Source organism: Trichoplusia ni, chromosome 7 (assembly GCF_003590095.1).
Source record: "Trichoplusia ni isolate ovarian cell line Hi5 chromosome 7, tn1, whole genome shotgun sequence".
Taxonomy (NCBI): domain Eukaryota; kingdom Metazoa; phylum Arthropoda; class Insecta; order Lepidoptera; family Noctuidae; genus Trichoplusia; species Trichoplusia ni.
The window spans coordinates 1,157,058-1,177,770 of record NC_039484.1 but is presented as its reverse complement, the minus strand read 5'-3'; the positions used below and the strand labels follow the sequence as shown (position 1 = coordinate 1,177,770).

At 35.3% G+C, this 20,713-nt stretch overlaps 4 protein-coding genes across 4 annotated transcripts; 1 reads left to right on the top strand and 3 right to left on the bottom strand.

The window, feature by feature from the left end:
* Positions 1-3,998: 3,998 nt before the first annotated feature.
* Positions 3,999-9,484, bottom strand: LOC113495852. The gene is made up of 7 exons (XM_026874846.1): positions 9,259-9,484; positions 8,646-8,820; positions 7,921-8,065; positions 7,472-7,583; positions 6,838-7,047; positions 4,583-4,678; positions 3,999-4,183 (listed from the first exon to the last, which is right to left on the bottom strand). Exons 1-5 carry the CDS (start codon positions 9,374-9,376, stop codon positions 6,866-6,868), a joined length of 732 nt encoding a protein of 243 aa, XP_026730647.1. The 5' UTR covers positions 9,377-9,484; the 3' UTR covers positions 3,999-4,183; positions 4,583-4,678; positions 6,838-6,865.
* A 377-nt stretch (positions 9,485-9,861) lies between these two features.
* Positions 9,862-12,563, bottom strand: LOC113495851 (mitochondrial ribonuclease P catalytic subunit). Its single transcript, XM_026874845.1, has 5 exons — positions 11,968-12,563; positions 11,019-11,820; positions 10,533-10,919; positions 10,106-10,298; positions 9,862-10,021 (listed from the first exon to the last, which is right to left on the bottom strand). Exons 1-5 carry the CDS (start codon positions 12,080-12,082, stop codon positions 9,878-9,880), a joined length of 1,641 nt encoding a protein of 546 aa, XP_026730646.1. The 5' UTR covers positions 12,083-12,563; the 3' UTR covers positions 9,862-9,877.
* A 1,842-nt stretch (positions 12,564-14,405) lies between these two features.
* LOC113496069 (protein crooked neck) lies at positions 14,406-17,358 on the top strand. Its single transcript, XM_026875165.1, has 5 exons — positions 14,406-14,591; positions 14,672-14,857; positions 15,059-15,174; positions 15,417-15,573; positions 15,661-17,358. Exons 1-5 carry the CDS (start codon positions 14,553-14,555, stop codon positions 17,287-17,289), a joined length of 2,127 nt encoding a protein of 708 aa, XP_026730966.1. The 5' UTR covers positions 14,406-14,552; the 3' UTR covers positions 17,290-17,358.
* LOC113496070 (N-alpha-acetyltransferase 20) lies at positions 17,330-19,767 on the bottom strand. Its single transcript, XM_026875166.1, has 5 exons — positions 19,407-19,767; positions 19,198-19,313; positions 18,986-19,115; positions 18,750-18,886; positions 17,330-17,441 (listed from the first exon to the last, which is right to left on the bottom strand). Exons 1-5 carry the CDS (start codon positions 19,457-19,459, stop codon positions 17,356-17,358), a joined length of 522 nt encoding a protein of 173 aa, XP_026730967.1. The 5' UTR covers positions 19,460-19,767; the 3' UTR covers positions 17,330-17,355.
* Between the last annotated feature and the right edge of the window lie 946 nt (positions 19,768-20,713).

Genomic DNA, 20,713 nt, shown 5'->3' with positions numbered 1-20,713 from the left:
AACTCTGTCCTTCTGATTATACTGCAGTTGGCAGTACGCTTATTGGTTGTTTCGAGTATTCGGTTGACAACTCAAACTTCGACTCGCGAATCGCGGTGCATGGACACAAAATGCAGTAACTGTAACGGTCGATATTCAAATTATTGGAAGCAATTTTTAATGGTTATTTATTTTTATTTTAAAGGGACTTAGATATTTTGGTCACTCAAGTGATGACGAGCAATAGGCAATAGTTGGTTTACGAGCTAATTAGATCCAGGTTCTGTATCAAAATGTGCAAAAGTCAAATTTTTAGAAGTCCTACTAGTAGAGATTTATAACCACTTAGCGCACCTGTTCGCGTTTTCTTCCATATTGCTAGCTAAACGAAGTATACTTCACAAAATATGACAAGCCGAACCAGTTGTTCCTCAAATTACCGGGCTTAGCCAAACAAATTACTCTTCAGCCTTGCTATCTCACTGCAGATTTAAAGTTCACCAGATTCAATACGCATAATCTTATAAGTTTCAATAGAAAGAAATTAAAAAATATCTACACATATCATCAATTTATTTACAGAACATTATTTACAAAGATTTCAAAAACCAATTGTTGAGCAAGGTGCTTGTATGCGAGGAGTGAATGAGTATTTAAATGAAGGCGGGGCCGACGTAGCCGGGGGCGACGTAGCGAGCACCGACTCCGTTCACCACAGTAGGACCAGCCACCAGAGTCTGAAAACAGAAGACATGAGGATTAACTTGGAATTTTTGAAGAGTTATGGAGTTCTTGGTACTGGGGACCTAGCACCCTTTGGCTAAGTTGTTGTGGTAGAAAGACGGCCTACTATTTATTCAGTGAATAGAACTAGCTAGCTAGAACTAGCTACAACGCTATTTAGTTTAATGTCGCAAGAAGGTTGCATCATGTCAAATGGCAACAAATGGATAATAAAAAGTCTTCATTTCTAACTTTTCCGTTATTATCGACAATATTCATCAGCTGTAACATGAGAATGTCAATAAATAGCTCAGGATAGCAGACATAAAAAGTTTAAATATAAAAATAATACCAAATCAGTAATATGAGGCGAGGTAACTCACCCTGGTAGCGGGAGCAAAGCCGGCGTATCCTGGCCAGGCAAAGAACTGCGGGGCAGCGGAGGCCAGAGCCACGCACACGACCAAGAATACCAGCTGGAAAAAAACATACAAATTGTAAGAGGTTGGATGGGCTAAATATTTTTTTGGCTACTTGTTAGTTAGTTACTTGATCCCACGTAGGTAGTATTAGATTTCCGAAGTCCGTTTGTAATCATTTAAATAAAAAAGAAAGCTTTTACAACTCTTTAAAACAATGATGTTGGCAAGCATATTAATTTTAATCATAAGGTATATTCTAGGCTTCTTGAATTGAAATGAGAACATTGAGTTGAGCGAAAAAGGAAATTTGATAGATTTTTTATTTCACGTTATTTGATACAATAAAACAATACTCACGAAGTATTTCATTTTGATTGAAGTGTTTGTAGATATCACTAGAACTGCTCTTGAGCCTTCTAAGTGCAAACTATACCGTTTGACGGAAGGCAGACGCATATATACCACCCTAGAAGGTCGTCAAGCCAAGACACACGGCCCTAGACCCTCCCAAGGTCAGACTAGCCTATCTGAATACCTAATGAAAATATAATAGGTAAATACCTGGTAACTGCAACTTCTTAAAGTATTCGTTAGTGGAAGTGAGATGGAACGCTACAAGACGTAGAGCGGCCTCTCGCTTCCACATCTTGAAATATATTACTTTAAGAGATGCTGGTACGCCCTCAGTCCGGAAAAATGCGCGGAGATTAATTATTCGCTCCAGATATGGTGCGCATAATAATTTATTAGGACAAGTCTGTCATCAAGCTCCTTAGAGACTTAGTTACTGGTTTCAGTTAGCTTGTGGACGTTATCTGATAAGGTGTATTGGAACATATGCCCTTTACTTGATTGTATATTTTTTACATTGTGTGCAAGTTTCTTCATTGTATTTTTTTGTCCTGCATTTGTGCATTGCTTCTTGCATAATTCACTCACTCAGTTAAATAAATAAACGTTGCGTTTTATTTTGAAACTTACTTCGTTAAATATTTATTTCCTGTCCTCGATAAGATTCACCAAACATGTTAACATAATGCCCAGTCTGGAAGCCTGCCAATTAGAAAATTAGAAAAGCTGTCTACAGCATATTCAGTTATCATTAAAAAGTAACGTCCATGCACAAATACACCTCCGCTCAGGACAAGCATTCGTGGATTACACAAACGTCTTAAATCCTACGTGGGGATCGAACCAGCGAAACGTCGCCGTTAGGTTTGGCGTGAACTTAACCACTCGACTATCCGTGCAGCTGAAGTAAGCCTGAACACAGGCTTCAATTGTTTTAACAGAGTTACTGGCAAGATACGAGACTCTGGCTAAAGAGTTCGCTCAAAACTTTCGTTCAAGTGCTCAGCTCAAGTATACTCGTAGATACCATATTATAGCCGCAATCGCGGATGGTACAGGGGATGACGGTAAACATTAAATGCGTGTGATCAAGCTCATTTGGGCGCATACTTCGCCAGTCCAGGGCTATGGGTAGTAAGATATTGACCCTTCCCACTTCCGAAAACGAGAATTGGGTGATTTTCAATCTGGTGGTGATTTCTGAGCCTTACCAAAAAAATACTCCACATACAAATCCGAGGGGTAGCCCTCCACTCCTACTGTAGTTATTGGAAGTTTACATTACTTACGTTTAACACATACAAATAGGCATATACGGAAAAATAAGCAGGATTCACAAAGGACTTTCAAGCAAAAACATACAAGCTTCATTCTTTGTACTAATAACATAATAAGTACATGTTTGAGTAAAAACAAACGACAGATTTGTAATCTCTCAAACTCTATTATTTCTGTAACTTTAACATACCTAATCTCTAAGATCTAGCATACCACGAATAGCTATAATAAAGCTTTGTTCATTGCTGTTATTCGTCATAATACAATTACATGTGCATAATAAATTAAGCTTATTCTGATTGATATCATAGTCCATTGCTTCTTTCGAGTTACGTTATTGATTTACATAATCAATGGGCCCTTCTAATCAATCAATCATAACCAACACGTTATTCTAAACGAACGTGATTTAATTGAATTAACAAAAAACCTGAAAAACTATGTCGTTGGTAACAGTGTCCACTGTTCAATGTTTTTAGGACAATGTTTTGATTTGAATTCATAAATGTTTTTGTTAAAATATATAAATATCAATTAAGTAAGGACTAAATTCAAAGATTATACTTTTAAGTAATTATGCTCTCCGTTTATAAGAATAAATCTTTACTTTTATTATAAAGATGAAGAGTTTGTTTGTTTGAGCTCTCTAAGCTGAGGCACTACGGGTCCGATTAGAAAAAATATTTGAATACTTAATAGCCCATTTATTAAACAAGGTATTATAATTAATTGGAGCAGAGCGGTAATGAAATATTTTACAAGAACGGGGAGATCATGAGTGCACTGCTGTGAGATGTTTTTATTTATTTTATTGATTACCTACTAACTAAATTGACAAATGGGTTTTCGCATACAAAATTGAAACCAGTTTTCCAGAGACGTGATTAAGAATCTGCCCAACAACGGACTGGTTGTGTGACAGATTGTGGCTGTGTAAAGCAGATTTTGAGATTATGTCATAATGATTTGTCACATAAGAGACAGCCACAAATGACGTGTTAAAAACCAGATTACATGTACCAATTCGTCATACCCTTTCTGGGCAAAAATTAGCAATTACGAAAGCAAATCAAAAGGTTTATCTTTACATTTTTGTACTCCTTTTTTTTTTGTTTTATTAACTTTTTATTTTGCATATATTCTGAGCTGTAGACATCGTAAAAGAACATTACGATTTTCACTAGTTAGGTAGCTGTGAACTTTCGTGAAAAATCGGAATGTGTTCAGGGTAATAAAACAAAAGAATACAGACGATACTTTTAATTTAAAGGTTAATATACTGTATTACATACTATACTCAAGTGCGGGCCAATGGACAAAGTGCGAATTGCGTAAGATTCGAGGGACGGGACGGTTTAGACAAAGGCATAACCAGGAGCGAAGAAGCGGGCGCCAACATCGTTCACAACAGTAGGACCGGCAACGACAGTCTGTCAAACAAAAAAGGTCGTTAATAAAGAAAAAGTTATACTTAATATGACGCAATGAGTGATGGTAGGAAGCTCCACCTTCATACACTGTAGGTAACATATGATATCGGTATTACTTGTGCGGACATAATATTATGTAAAGAGGAAGCGCTGTGTGAGGAATGATAGGAAGTTAAATACGAAGTCTAATATCAACGAAAGCATACCAAACCAAGATTTAATTAATTAATAAACTGATTTTTTTTTGGAGACTGCTCAAATGTGTTCTTTAAGAGGTAGCTCAAGGTCCGTCGTGACCTCTGGGATGGTAACGACCAAAGTTTTTAAGAGCGGATAAGCAGAGTTCTTATCATAAAGAGGGTCTCAGAAATGATTTTCGGTTCCAGATGATGTACTGACCCTAGTAGCAGGAACAACGCCAGCATATCCTGGCCAAGCGGCGATGAACTGGGGCGATGCAGCAGCCAGCGCCACGCAGACGACCAGGAAAACCAGCTGGAACCATAAGAAAAATATTTACTAATTGCTGTATATTTTTTGATTGCCTTCGATATTCATGATAGTTTTTGACAGGCAGCTAAAATATGTACCAGCAAATGTACCAGCTTAAAAGATGAAAAATTATTTAAAGGAGGCTGGTTTAAATCTTTATGTGTCTCAGATTTAAAGGCTCTTCTCCGTGGATTTATAGAAATAGGATTTTCAATTGAGAAAATCAGACCGCATCAAACCGTAAATAGCTGATGGCTGAGAGAGAACGATGATTTCTCTGATTGTTTACTGTCCACATATTATATACTCACGAAGTATTTCATTTTGATGGATGGAGTAGATCTCACTAGAACTGACAAACCTTCTAAGTGCAACTATACTGACTGAAGGAAGGCACTAGCATTATATAGGGCCCTTGAAGGCCATCAAGAAATGTTTATCTCCGAGCTTTATGAATAGATAAAAGTTGACACTTTATGTATTAGGTACCCTTTTATTATTTTAATGAATTTTACATGAGGTGGTGAGTAAAGATTGTAGGGCACATTCTCTCTGACAACTTATTTGATCCCGATGGAACAAAATTTTAAAAAGGCTGCTTCCTTTTCAATCGACTTCAAAAAGAAGAAGGTGAGAACCTTTTCTCGTCATTTTTTATGAAAGGTTTCGTATTTGTTGCTTGTCATTCTTCATCGAGTCAATTTTGCCGTCCTTTCATTCTGGAAAATGCGAAAGCTTTTAGCAGAGGGCGCTCTACTAAAAAATTAATCTTTATTTTGAATTCCTTTAACATTTAAAGACACTTGTCTGACCCTATCTGGCTTTAGTCCGGTAGTTTTTACGATAACTGACTTTTCCGAATAATTACAATTACGTTGCAGTCATCCAAAAATAAATTGTATAGGTAGTAAGTAAGCTTACATTTGCAGTACATATCAAAAGCTTGAGTTCATTATTTTACTAATCTCATAATATACAGTTAAAACAAGTGCAAAATACATAAAAGTGTCAATTAAAATCATTAACGTCGGTAAAGACAGGTATATGCCCGAGGTTGACCATATAATTATACATAACTGGATCGAAATGTAGGCGTTCCTCATAATTTAGTCATTCGCCGAGCTCACAGTAATGTAACACAAAGGTATGAAGGTGCATTTCATTAAGGACTCTTTGTTTATGTGATCAGCAATCCATAATTCAATATAGAACTTGTGAAGTCTCTTAATTGAATATGTACTCGTAATTGTATGAAGTTATGCGATATATAAACTTATGAATAGGTAGGTATGTGGGTACGTAATTGATTGTACTAACCGATATTTATCTTACATTTTAAGAAATTTGGGAGACTTTTCTCGGTCGTGGGAAATCAGGAGAAGTTTATCGATCTTTGCTTTCCAAATCTTTGCTTTGCTTTGCTTGTGGTTCATTTTTAGTTTTATTTCTTCTTCAAATAAATAAATAAATAAGTTCCCTTTTCCAGGAAACTGTCTCAGAAGGAGCAAGGCTCGAACTATAATATTGGTTATTTCAGCGTATTAGGAAATCCATTCCTGTCCAAATTACATATAATATACTTGCATCCTTATTGAGATAAAATTATAATCAAAGAAAACTTTACTGTTGATATAAAATCCGTAACTTTGATATTATGCCGTTTAACGAAACTAGGCTACTGTCTTTCACATAAATTGTTGTATAAATTACCGTGTTGGACAGTTAGACACTTGGACTAGACACTTATATAAGATTGTTGGAAAGAATAGTCTTCTAAAGCAGTACCTAATAACACTTATTGCTGCAGATAGAGGGTCACAACACAGATAATTCTAGAAATGTTGTCTGAATTACTTTTCTTATACCCTTAATTACGTAACTTACTTAATTTATGTTGACCACAAAATATGAAAGCATCTGTCTGTTGATTCTTTTTTATCGTTTTGTCGAAGTAATCTCATTCATGTTGGACTTCGATCGCACGATAAAAAAAACAAAGCACTACATAATTACCGGAAGAAACTAGTTCTAATGGTATGCTACCAAGATCAAATGATACCTAAAACTTTTAAAAAGCAACTTTCAATCAAAGTATTAAAATTCAAAATTAAATAAAACATTAATTAGATCATACATCCAACATATAGGTCCTACACACTCACCCCTCACTCCAACTTGAAACTTGTGTGTTCAGCATATGAGCGGTTTTTCAGCATCAAGCCGCATGTGTTCATCTGGGCCCTTGCCATCATTAGGTTCCAGTGCATCAGCTCGGTAGACGGCGTTCTCTATCCAGACCGCGATACGGTCGGAGATCGCCACCATGAAGCGGGGAAGGCGACCCGGGTTCGTACGGGAAGGTTTTGGCTCACCTATACAGTCATTAATTTCAACATCTGCTTTTTAAGACTCTTTTAGTTGTGAAAGAGACGGCGCATTACCGGAAAGTAGCGTCTCTTTCTCAATTAAAGGGAAACTATAAGTAGGAGATTTTAATACACGCTTAAGAAAGGATTGTTTTGTAACTTTCTTGTTATTATACCTACGAGCTACGTACGTGTAGGTATGTAACTACCCTGAGTACCTGTCCCCTGCGACCATAAAAAGATGGTGTAGATTAATCATAAAAGGAAAAAACAAAGAGGTGAAAGAAGAAAGTAGTCGAGACACTCATTGCATCTACTAGGTACTGTTTTACTGTTATAGTGGCGTTTAGCTCATAAACATTAAAACCGATAATTGATCAGGAAGTGGGATTATAATTAGGTACTCATGTTTTAGTATTCGTTTACTGACCTAGGATTTCCGCAACTCTTTCCAGCACAACATCGGCAATACTTCTCAAACGGTTGGAGACCAACATTTCCTTTTGTCCTTTAGCAATGTAATCACATAGACGGTACGCAACCTAAACACAAAATGCACCGCTAGAGGGAATTGTAACCAAAACATGCCTTGTTTTAACAGTTGAAAATTTTCAATAAATCCACTTTAATAACTAGATACAAGGACTTATAAGCTATATCCACCTAATTAGTCCTCTTTCAGCATTAAACCTGTTTTGTTCAACCACGGATGATTTTTTAAGAACCAATATAGTTGCTTCATCAATAGAAATATGGGTAAATGAAAGTAGTGAACTTATTGGTCTCTCGCTAAGCATTCTGGAAAACTACGTCTTACTCTGTCATAGCTAAATACAGATTCCCGCAGCTAGTTCAAGATCGTTGGATATGGCATCAAACCTGAGCACTGAAGTTGACCAGCCACTTCTGTCTCAGGCGAAGCTCCTTGTTGCGATCGGCGTGCTCCTTGCGGCTCACCATTCCTCCAGGGCCGGACCAACGTCTCGCAGACTCGTTCAAAGCTTGGAAGTATTGTTCGGTCTGTCTGTGTTGAAGAGTAGGTGTATTTATTTATAAATATAAAAAAAAAATGAGAATGCCGAATTCTCGAGTATGGCATTATAGTTATTGTAATATTATTATGTATGTATAACTAAGCCATAACTATGTCAAAAAAAATCCAGTCAAAATAAAATATTTGGGTTCAGCGGGCAAAATCACGAACCTTACATTCAGAACCCATTTCTGGACATGTATTAATACAATCAGTAGGCATATCAAGCTCTACATCGTGTTGCAGTCAATAAAACGAATTTCATGTTCTATACCTACCAGATTTCACCATAAACTCAGACCACACATGAATGAGCATTCACAAACGGTACCTTTTTCCATTAGGACACTGATTACGCTATAGCGGGGACAATTGTCAAAAGACCTTTACATAAAATGGGCTTTGTTACCATTGAAAGCCTCTAAATCCACCGGTTAGGAAAGTTACTATTTCAAAATTGGTTATAGGTAAATTATTTTGCGGGAGTAGTGCCTACTGTACCTAGTTATTAAAAAAATATTCAAAATCTTGTAAAAACGTAAATAACTTCAAATTGTATAAACATTCATACTCAGGACTAAGAAAATAGTCTTCTTCCAAAGCGCTCTTGATTTTATCTCTTCGTTCGCGCGGCAGTATGGCACATTTCTCATCCCACAGCGATCGGAGCCGTCGAGAGTTGGGCCTCGCCAACATCTCTACTCTTTCCATATTTCGTCGAAGACGTGATGACATCTTTCCACCCTCTGGCAAAACGATGGATCGAATTAGTTGACTATAGTACCTATTTTGTCAAGACTTATCCAAATCTGTGGTCATAAGTTAACAGTAATGCACAATGAAAGGACTGTTTGAGGCGAATACGAATGCAATCTAGTCTTTATCGATTTTTTGGGCCAAGTAAATCCTGATAGATACTTTTACTTCAACCACCTTCCTAGTGTTATGGAGACGGAGTATGCATAAATTACGCATTTATGCATACTCCGTCTCCATAACACTACACATTTTTAAACCCAGGCGTTAATGTCAGTCTTCCGTAAAAGGACAAACTGAGCAGAATGGAATTTCTTTAAAATCTAACGATAAGCGTGTTCCTAGATACCTAACGGTTGTATACATTTTACTATTATCTACCGGTTTTAAAGAACTCTGCTTGTAACCGCGTACAAAACTTGAATTACCTGAATCCAACCTCATGATCTTAACATTTTGCTCGGACCGAGACGTGAGGTCGGCCTTAGAGCCCTTCCCCTTCTCCTTAGAGGCATTCGGGTCAAGTTTTTTAGAGGCTGTGGGCATGGTTGCATTAGATTATATATCACTAGAAATTTAATAGATTGTGAACCAGAAATGCATCGAGGTGTCTTGTGCGACGCTTTTGTGACAAGTGAATAACTTTATTTGTTGACGTTTAAAACGAAAACTTGGCTAAAACCTTTTTCGTTTTACATAGTCCAGTGTCCACTGGATAATGAAAAGGCAAATTGCATCCGAAGTACAGACGACTTCGTCCTCGTGGTTATGAAAATAAGTTATGATTTTTAAAATCGTATAAATAATTTAAGAATCGATACACGCATCATCTCCGCGTTTTTGTAACAGATGTAGTTACTGCTTCTCAGTTACTCCTACTAAAATCTATCAAAAACTGACAGTCTTTCAAATTGGACCAGACATTAACCCGTTCAGACAAACAAATTAACAATTACTTCAGCATAATAGTAGTAAGTATAGATTAAGTGTAGGTGGCACAGACAACTTTCACAAAAAAATAAAACACTAAATTATTCTATTCACAATTTATTTACGCCGTAAACATATCCAGCTGTATAAATCTGGAGTCCCGTCATTGACCTGGGCTGTTGATGATATAACTTCGTTATTGAACGGTAGATGCCAAGTATCGTCCTTCTTTTGAGGACATGGTGTGAATGTTAGAGGTGGCTGAAATGAAAACAGATCTTAGGTAAAGTAACTATGGTCTATATTACACTGAAGATAAGCTTTAAAGTTGATATATTATTTTACCTGTACAACAAACCCCTTATGGACATTGAGAAACACCATCCATTGATGCTGCCACTGCCATCTTTTGAAAACCAGTCTTAAGCTCTCATTTTGTAACTGAAATGAGTGACCTCTTAACAAGTCTTTAGATACCAAGTCTGTATGTGGACCACTTAATATTGCAGCTGTTATGAAATAAGGGTCATCTTGAGATCTGCAAAGGTATAGAAAAATAAAGTCAATACAACATCAAATGCAAGGTATCACATTACTTACACTGAAAATAAAAATGAGAGGATTCAAAGAAACATGAACCTTACACTATTGACATAGGGATGAATTTACTATAACCATTTTTGGATGTGTAATGTTTGGGACTAGACACAGCTTCAATTAAATTTTACTTAACAGTTATTGTTTCCAACTGATAATGAACATTAATACTCACATATCTTCAGTGAAGAAAGAACATGTTTTCCTCATGATTTGGTCTAAACTTTTTTTATGCCACCCCAACATGTGCTGCCTGCCTAAAAGTAATATTCTCTTCTTGTGTTTAAGAAAATGGTCAATTACATTATTTAATAAAAACAGCTTTTCTCTATGGGGCGTCATGCCAGCACTGTATGCTATATTTAGACCATCTAAAACAAGATCATAGGGTGCCGTTGCCTCTATAAAATCCAAAAACCGTTTTAACTCTTGAGGTGAAGTTTTTAAAAATAAATCTGATCCCATTATTAGCTTTTCCTTCACATTTTTCTGAAGTGTGTTAAATTCTTCATCTGATAATGATAGGTGTTCCAACTTTACTTTGCAGCTCGAGCACTCCCCACTAAAAGAAATATTAAAAATTAGATACCCACTATACCATGTTAATGAGAATTTATTAGTCTGAAATGTTTATTTATTAACACTACAAAGAATCACTTACTCAACCTTTTTTATCCTTGAAAATTGTGCATCCCAATTCATAGAGCTGTAAAATTCTTTTAACTTGTTGGCAGTTTGCAAAGGCACAATTGCACAATACTTTGCTACATGAGAGAAAAGGTCATCCATATGCTTTGCTATTACTTTTTTATCTTTAAATTTCCTTAAAATGTAATTCATCCACTCCTCATATGCATTCTCTTGGAGAGGCCTCTTATGTTGAAGACTCTCCTCAATTAAGAGAAAAGCATTTTTCTTTTTATTTAGTTTAAAGAAGGTTGCTATTAAAGTACTATAGGCTGAATGTGAGGGTACAGTGCTTAAATGAATGTCATTTAAAACTTTTAATGCCTTTTCCCATTCATTTATAATACAAAGTGCATGGAGTAGCTTTTCACAAGTTGTATAGTCCAACACTTTATATTTATCATACAAATTCTTGTATGAATCTAAAATGAACTTTTTCTGGTCTTTTGAAAGCTTTGTTGTCTTTTCAATTTCATAGTAGAGGCCTAAGATGCTATTAATGGTCCCTAAAGGCAATTCTTCACTTGAACTTTGTAAATGTTTCGTAAATGACAATGCAGCATCAAAGTTCCTTGCGGTGGTCATGGATTTTAACATTACTGAATCAATGTTCTTCTGGTTAACATTGCCTCGTTTTGATAGAATTTCATTTTTAACTGAAACCCAATTTTGTGTATTTTTCTCTATTGTCCTTATGTATTCTATTTGTTCGTCAGGCTGTTTCTCTCTTACATGTAGAACCTTTTGATTATACAATCTTGTAGCCAACTTAGCATCTGGAACAGTATGAAATAAACAAATAGACGTACAAATAATACCTTTATCAATATGGGTTTATAAGGAAATGTTTCTGTTTCATAAATATACATAATCACCTAAAGTAGTAAATACTAAATAAAATAAATATAAGAGTTAAAACTTACATGAGCTACGTGAAGAAAACGTACGAGTCAAGGAAGAAAACATTATTAAAGATAGTAACGGGCTGTAGCACTTAATTGGTAATAACAATACTTCTTTCAGTTCTTTCTTATTCATAAAATTATAACATTATTATATTGTCAATTATTTAAAATAGCCCTCCAAAATTTTAGAGCTCAAAGTTAAAGGCGGAATGACAATTTGAGGTTATGTGAGTGTTATTTATTTAGTTTTAGTTTTTAGAGTGTATTTATTAAAACTGATTTATAGGAGTAAAAACAGTGCTTTACTGATGAATGCTGAATTCTGAATCATTTTTTTATTTCTCAGCCTAGCATTTTGTCTGGCAATAAAAGGATTATCTCAAAATCATAGGTGTCGAGCTGAGATAACAAAAAATGAACCTCGCCTCCGCACGGTGGGCTGAAAATCGGCTTTCATAGACATAGGGATTTAAATTTGAAAGTGCTTGTTTTTATGCCGGATATCGCTTCTATTAGTGATTACTATGTACGAAAATGAACCCCAGCTAATTCTGCCCAAAATCGAAGGAAATATTAATAATTTACGAAAAATTTGTATGAAGCTTGTATGAAAAATCGAATTATTTCCAAAACGGCATGTTTAACCGTAATATCCTTGGAGGTGGTCATAGTGCTAATTATTTATGATTTTTTGGTTGCCGATTTAACGAAAAATTTAATGCCGTTTTTTTTTTAAAAATCGTCAAAATATTTTTATTTGTTTTTACATAAGAAACGATTTCTTTTATTGTGTATGTTGAAAAACACAGCCTTTTAAGTACACGTAACATAAAATACAATCCGTCCTATATCTCCGAAGAAGTTGCCAGATGTTTATAGTACACCCACACGTTCACAGTTAGAAGAATTCTTCAAAGCCTTTCTAACGAAGAGCACAGCAAGCAGTTGAAGCTGATATCCAAGTGGGGATTTGATGGTGCTTCTAACCAAAGCCGATACAAGCAGAAAATAGAGGGTGAGGAAGACGGCTCGAGCATTTTCATGACATCCTTGGTGCCACTAAAACTGACAGATGGAGACAACATTTTATGGACGAACCCATGGCTACAGACAAGGAAGAAAGTAATACAAAATAAATTCAAAGATGAGCTCTATCTTTTAATTGAAATATTAAAACAAGGCTCGGGAACCACCAATGACAGGAATACTGCAAGAAAATTCTTTGAGTGTCCTAACAAAACCGCAGTTATAACCGGTTTGGATGAAGACCTCATCAAAAGATTTGCTGTAATTTTACAAGCAATTACATCTGGAGAGCAGGTCGATATAATAAAATTTAGAGATTATGCCCACAAAACAGCAGAAAAGTACGTATTATTGTACGACTGGTACTACATGTCGTCAACGGTTCATAAATTATTAATCCATGGGGCTGACATAATCGAAAAAAATAATATTGTGCCGATTGGGACTCTCTCGGAAGAAGCCTCAGAGTCTCGAAACAAAGATTTTGGGAGGTTTCGAGAACATCATTCGCGAAAAAGAAGCAGGCAGGATTCCAATCAGGACATTTTAAATATGCTTGTTGTTTCTTCGGATCCTTTGCTAAGTGCACAAAGGCCTAAGTTAAATGCCAAGAAAAAGCAGAGCTTTTTTGCTGAAACTCTCGACTTAATTCAATGTCAGGAAACTGAGTTCGATTTTTGGATATATCCAATCTGGATGCTGACTCAGAATTGGAGTCTGACAACGAGAGTGACAGGGAAAATATGTAGAAAAATTATATATGTACATATAAGTAAATTTTTATTTGAATGTGGTCGGGTTTTTTTGTAATATTTAATTATATATTGTCTTTTTTTCTTTTTTTACAAATGCTTAGTAATAATTCCTAAAATTAAATTATTTTGTATATAATATAACTTACCTAAAGAAGAGTTTGATAATGTGGTTTTTTTATTTTTTAAATTAGTAAACATGTGTTAAAAACAGCATTTTTTATTTTATTGTTCTTGTTATGTTTGTTGTTAATAGATGGGTTAATATAATATCGAAATTTTCATCTTTGATACTAAAAGGGGTCGTTTCACATGTAAAAATAAATAAAAATATTTTGACGATTTTTTAAAAAAAAACGGCATTAAATTTTTCGTTAAATCGGCAACCAAAAAATCATAAATAATTAGCACTATGACCACCTCCAAGGATATTACGGTTAAACATGCCGTTTTGGAAATAATTCGATTTTTCATACAAGCTTCATACAAATTTTTCGTAAATTATTAATATTTCCTTCGATTTTGGGCAGAATTAGCTGGGGTTCATTTTCGTACATAGTAATCACTAATAGAAGCGATATCCGGCATAAAAACAAGCACTTTCAAATTTAAGTCCCTATGTCCATGAAAGCCGATTTTCAGCCCACCGTGCTCCGTGGTAAACTCGTTTGACATTCATGACTTAAAACGTCTTTAGTCTATGATAAAAGTTTGGTGTAGTGGTGATGAACTGTTGCATTTACTGTTGATTATTTATATTAAAATACGATCGAGCTCTAAAAGAATATCTGTTTATAAGTACCTTATTTCAGTCTCATTATAAACATGGACGGCAAAACTACTAAAATGCCGAAAGTGGCTAAGGTAAACATTGTTTTGTTGCTCTATCTGAAATTAACCTATATTAATATTTACTTAATAACGTTTTACGCATGTAATTACAGGTAAAAAACAAAGCGCCTGCTGAAATACAAATTACGGCTGAACAGCTTCTGAGAGAAGCCAAAGAGAGGGATTTGGAAATTTTACCACCACCACCAAAGCAAAAAATCTCTGATCCAGAAGAACTAAGAGACTATCAACATCGTAAAAGAAAAGCATTTGAGGATAATATTCGTAAAAATAGACTTGTGAGTATAACATGTACCCTGTAATGAGGGTCAAGAACCAACCTTTAACTTGTCAACATTATTTCATTTTTGGTTCTAGTAGCATTCTTTTTTGTATTAATGTTGATTATTGAATGGCTATGTTGATGAAGCTTACACAAACTATTAACCAAACCAAGCTAGGTTCACCTCTCTGAATAATGCATAATATTTTTATTACAGGTTATTGGAAATTGGCTTAAATATGCTCAGTGGGAGGAATCACAAAAGCAAGTCCAGAGAGCTAGATCTATATATGAGCGAGCTCTTGATGTGGACCACAGAAATGTTACCTTATGGTAAGGTTTTCTTTATATTTTTGTATTTAGCAACAGAAGCAAGAACTGAGTAAAAGATGGATGGATTGTGTGAAAGATGATATGGCTGCAAAGAATGTTTCTTGTGAAATGACGTCAGATAGAAAGGTATGGAAGGAGAAGACATGAGCCCAAATAATAATTGAGATAGAGCAGGGGAATGATGAAGCAAGAACTGAGTTAAGAAACCTTATATTAATTCTAATGTATTTAATTATTTTCAGGTTGAAATATACTGAAATGGAAATGAGAAACAGACAAGTTAATCATGCTCGTAATTTGTGGGACAGAGCAGTCACTATATTACCCAGGGTGTCACAATTCTGGTACAAGTACACCTATATGGAGGAAATGTTAGAAAATGTTGCAGGTGCCAGACAGGTATGTAATAGTTATAGTGAAATTTTACTTCAGGAAGAAAGAAACAAGTGAAATATGTAATTCAATATTCACAATTTTGAATTTCAGGTCTTCGAGCGATGGATGGAATGGCAACCAGATGAACAGGCATGGCAAACCTACATCAATTTTGAATTACGATACAAAGAATTAGATAGGGCTCGACAGATTTACGAAAGATTTGTCATGGTGCACCCCGATGTGAAAAACTGGATTAAATATGCAAAGTTTGAAGAAAATCATGGCTTCATTAATGGAGCCAGAAAAGTCTTTGAAAGAGCTGTTGAATTCTTTGGAGATGAAGATCTTGATGAAAGAATGTTCATTGCATTTGCAAGGTTTGAAGAAAATCAAAAGGAACATGACAGGGCAAGAGTTATTTATAAATATGCTTTAGATCATATTCCAAAAGATAGAAACAAGGAATTGTACAAAGCCTACACAATCCATGAAAAGAAATATGGTGACAGATCAGGCATTGAAGATGTCATTGTAAACAAAAGAAAGTACATGTATGAACAAGAAGTAATTGAAAATCCTACTAACTATGATGCCTGGTTTGACTATATAAGACTTGTTGAAAATGAAGGCAATGTAGATGATATTCGTGATACTTATGAAAGAGCCATTGCCAATGTACCACCATCCAAAGATAAACAGTTTTGGAGACGCTACATCTATTTGTGGATTAACTATGCACTGTATGAGGAGTTGGAATCTGAAGATGCTGAGAGAACAAGACAAGTCTACAGGACATGTTTAGAATTAATCCCTCATAAAATATTCACTTTCTCAAAAATATGGCTCATGTATGCCCAATTTGAAGTCAGATGTAAAGACTTGAAACAAGCAAGAAAAACCTTGGGTATGGCTTTAGGTATTTGTCCCAGAGACAAACTTTACAGGGGTTACATTGATTTAGAAATCCAATTGCGAGAATTTGATAGGTGTAGAATTTTATATCAGAAGTTTTTGGAATATGGTCCTGAAAACTGTATAACATGGATCAAATTTGCTGAATTAGAAACATTACTGGGAGACATTGACAGAGCAAGATCAATATATGAAATTGCTGTTGGGCAGCCAAGACTGGACATGCCTGAACTATTATGGAAGAGCTATATAGATTTTGAAGTACAGCAAGGAGAGACTGAGAAAGCTAGACAGCTGTATGAAAGATTGTTAGAAAGGACTGTTCATGTCAAAGTATGGTTATCTTATGCCAAGTTTGAATTGAATGCCGAAAATGCTGATAATATTAATGTTGAGTTAGCAAGGCGTGTGTATGAACGTGCTAACGACAGCCTCAGAAGTGCTGGAGAAAAAGAAGCCAGAGTACTTCTTCTAGAAGCTTGGAAAGATTTCGAAACAGAAATTGGAGAAGAAGAAAAACTAGAAAAGGTAATGGCTAAAATGCCCAGAAGAGTCAAAAAGAGACAGAAGATTATTAGTGAAGGGGGTGTCGAAGAAGGCTGGGAAGAGGTATTTGATTACATATTCCCTGAAGATGAAATGGTTAGGCCTAATCTTAAGTTGCTTGCTGCGGCGAAACAATGGCGCAAACAGAAAGAAGTCACACAACCTTCAGAGTCAGAAGAGAAACCTGAAGATGAAGAACAAGAGCAGGAACAGAATGAAGAGCCAGAACAAGAAAGCCAAACTCCACCAGATAAAAATAATGACAAAGAAAATAATTAGTGTAAAGTTCATCAATCACATATTACAAAATAAAAAACCATTTCTTATAATAAATACTTTTTATTCTTAGTCAACATCTTCTGGTCTAACAGGATGTGTAAGGGGTACTACACTCTTTTTATTCACATCTCTTGAACAGGCTTTTCTCATATCTGGAAAGAAACAAAGGTTTGTAATGCATAACTAACATACACTGTTTTATTTATTAGACTAGCTTTTGCCCGCGACTTCGTTCGCGTGGAACAGTGACTTCCGGCAGATTTTTGCTTTTACTCACATAGTTCCCGATCTCGCGGGATTTTTGAGAAGTTCCCGCTCCCGCAGGATTTTTGGGATAAAAACTATCCTATGTCCTTTCTCGAGTTCCAAACTATGTCTGAACCAAATTTCATCCAAATCGGTTCAGTAGTTTAGGCGTGACGGAAAGACAGATAGACAGAGTTATTATCGCATTTTTAGCTTGGGTAGTTTTGCCCGCGACTTCGTCCGTAAATTTACTTTGAGCAGAAAGTTTTTAACCCACTGCAAAAAAAGGAGGAGGTTCTCAATTTAGAATTTACGAAACAGGACCAATCCACATAAACGACCATACAACCGACAATACAATTTTACCACGACGGTACCGAAGCGCTCGGCCGATACCCAACCAAATGCGTGTAACGAAACCATAGCGCGATCTATTTCGATCCCAACGCCATCTATCGACCATAGTGACAACTCGGATTATTTATCTATACTCCGTTCGGGCATTTTCTTTGTACTAAAAGTAGTATTATATTTTTTATATGTTATTTTATTATTTTTTTCATACCTTTTTACTATTTATTTACTTTTTTCCGATGAATTAAAACAACATGAACCGAACTCGTGTAACGATCGACACCATTGCGCGTAGTACTAATAGAATTATCTATACTCCGTTAGAGCATTTTCTTTGTAGTAAAACTTTTATTATATTAATATTATTTTTTTTACACCTTTTTACTGTTTATTTACATTTTTCTGATGGATTTTCCGATGAATTAAAACAATAACCTGAACCGAACACGTGTAATGACACCATTGCGCGATTAACGCCATCTATCTACGGAGCATAGGAACAGCTCGACATTTGACCAATAGATGGCACTATTATATAGTATGTCCGTAATAAATTTTATTTTTTATTTTTATTTTTTGTAATAAAAACTATCCTATGTCCTTTCTCAAGTTTCAAACTATGTCTGTACCAAATTTCACACAAATCGGTTCAGTAGTTTAGGCGTGAAGAAAAGACAGACAGACAGACAGAAAGACAGACAGACAGACAGACAGAGTTACTTTCGCATTTATAATATTAGTTTGGACTAGATTAAAACAAATAAATCCTTTATCTGCAAATCAAATCAGTTTTGTAACTCAAAAATTGATACAGAATTTAGTTTAAAAACCCATTCATATATTGATATAATTATATTTACCATAAGCATCTTCATCAGGATCACCAGAGTAATATTCTAATACTGTTCTATACACTATGTAACCCAGATTTTTGTACATATTTATTGCCACCTTGTTGCTCACTCTGACAAACAAATCAACAAAGTAAGCCTTTTTCCTGTAAACAAAAAAAAAACATGTTTTACATTTCAGTAAGTAGTAGTAGTCAGTTATACAGAATTAAAAAGGTTTTTTCCCCTTATATGAATAGACCCACTTCTCTGATACATCTTCTAGAATATTCATAAGTGTTGCGGCAAGTCCTAGCCTTCTATATTCAGGACCCACAGTTAATGCTGTAACATGTCCATGCCAATTGTCACCGTGGCCCTCTGCTTTGCCCATAACTGAAATGAAATAATTGTTTGTCAATAAAAATATTGTCCATGTTTAAATGAACTCATAGCATAAACAATAACAAATACGTACTGTATCCCATTATTTCTCCACTAGGTGATTCCACAACTTGAAAGTATTCAGGCCAATGTGCCAAGTACTGGGTATAAAATGATAGCCCGTAAGTCTCAGTCAGAGGGTCTAAGTTTCTAAAACAAAAATAAAAAGTAATTTTAACCTTTCTGAAATTTCAGTTGTCACTTCAAACATTTCACTATTTTATAATAAAGGTTTAGACGTACACGTTGTTAAATTTTAACATATCTTCACACATAAATGGCCTAATAGTAGTCATTGTGGTATATTTTTATTGTTATCGTAATTTTTGTATCAAGTTTTGTGTCGATGGTAACCTCTTGCGGTTCAGTCAAATTGCGGACACTTGCGGTGGTCGACTGACAGACTTGTCAGATTACAATTACAGTTGTGACAGACAATGCATGCCGTAAAAATAAAAACTGCTAACTGGCAGCCCCTCAGGTTATTATTTTGATGCTCCCCCAAAGGGGCGGGTGCAGATGAGGATTCCCCCGGCTTTCCAGCAAAAAAAAAGGGTCAGTAACTGATGCTGACCGTAATTAAGAGTATTCGATTTCGATCATCAGCATCATAACTACTTATTACAAAAATGCAGTCAGTAGTCGTTCTCTTTATTCCTACTACCTACTTCATCAAACATTATTACAACTGAGGCTGGCAACTACAAAATTGGCGCTAGTATAGCTTGTTCTCAATAAAAGAAACATAATAAGAGACTTCTGCATAAAAAGAAGAATTAATTCACTCGAAACGAAGTATAATAATTCATAATTTATAAATAAGAAATTCTATTATAATTTGAGCAAACCGAGATCTTATTCTACAACTTGAGTGCGGCCTTTGTTTAAAAAGCAGTGGTTATCTTAGAAGATTGATTAATTGTAAGCATTATTAGGACATCTTCAGGCCCCGTGGAGTAATGATCTGCGCAAGATGGGTGGCAAGAGCTGGATGCGAGCAGCCGAAGACAGATCTCGATGGCGAGCACTTGGGGAGGCTTACGTCTAGCAGTGGACCAATGACTTGATGACGAAACATCCCTAGCACAGTTCTAGTAACAATATTATATGGTTGAAATGTATATTTAATTTTAATAATAAGTTTCAAATTAGGTTAAAACTATAGTTCTCTGGAGTCTTATCCAAACTCTGCATTAAACTTTTGCTACAGCTGGTAATTCATAGCTGTAGTTCGAAAAAAACTAAAGGATTAAAGAGTAATGGCTCATTGGAAAAACAGTCTAAATGAAAATGCATATTAGACATTTTTCGTTAATAACAATTGTAAACTTTGGTTACGATGACTGGTAATAAATTTAATATTTCATAGTTTAAAACTTTAAAGTTGTAATACCGTAAAACGGTTGATTAGAGTATCAAGTGGTAAATGGAAAAACGTGGTTTTCAGGGGTCACATGCGTTTTCTTAAATAAAATTTGATAATTCTTAGTTAATTTTTTTTCGTTCTTTATATATTTACATTTTTACTTCAACATTCATCATCATGCTTA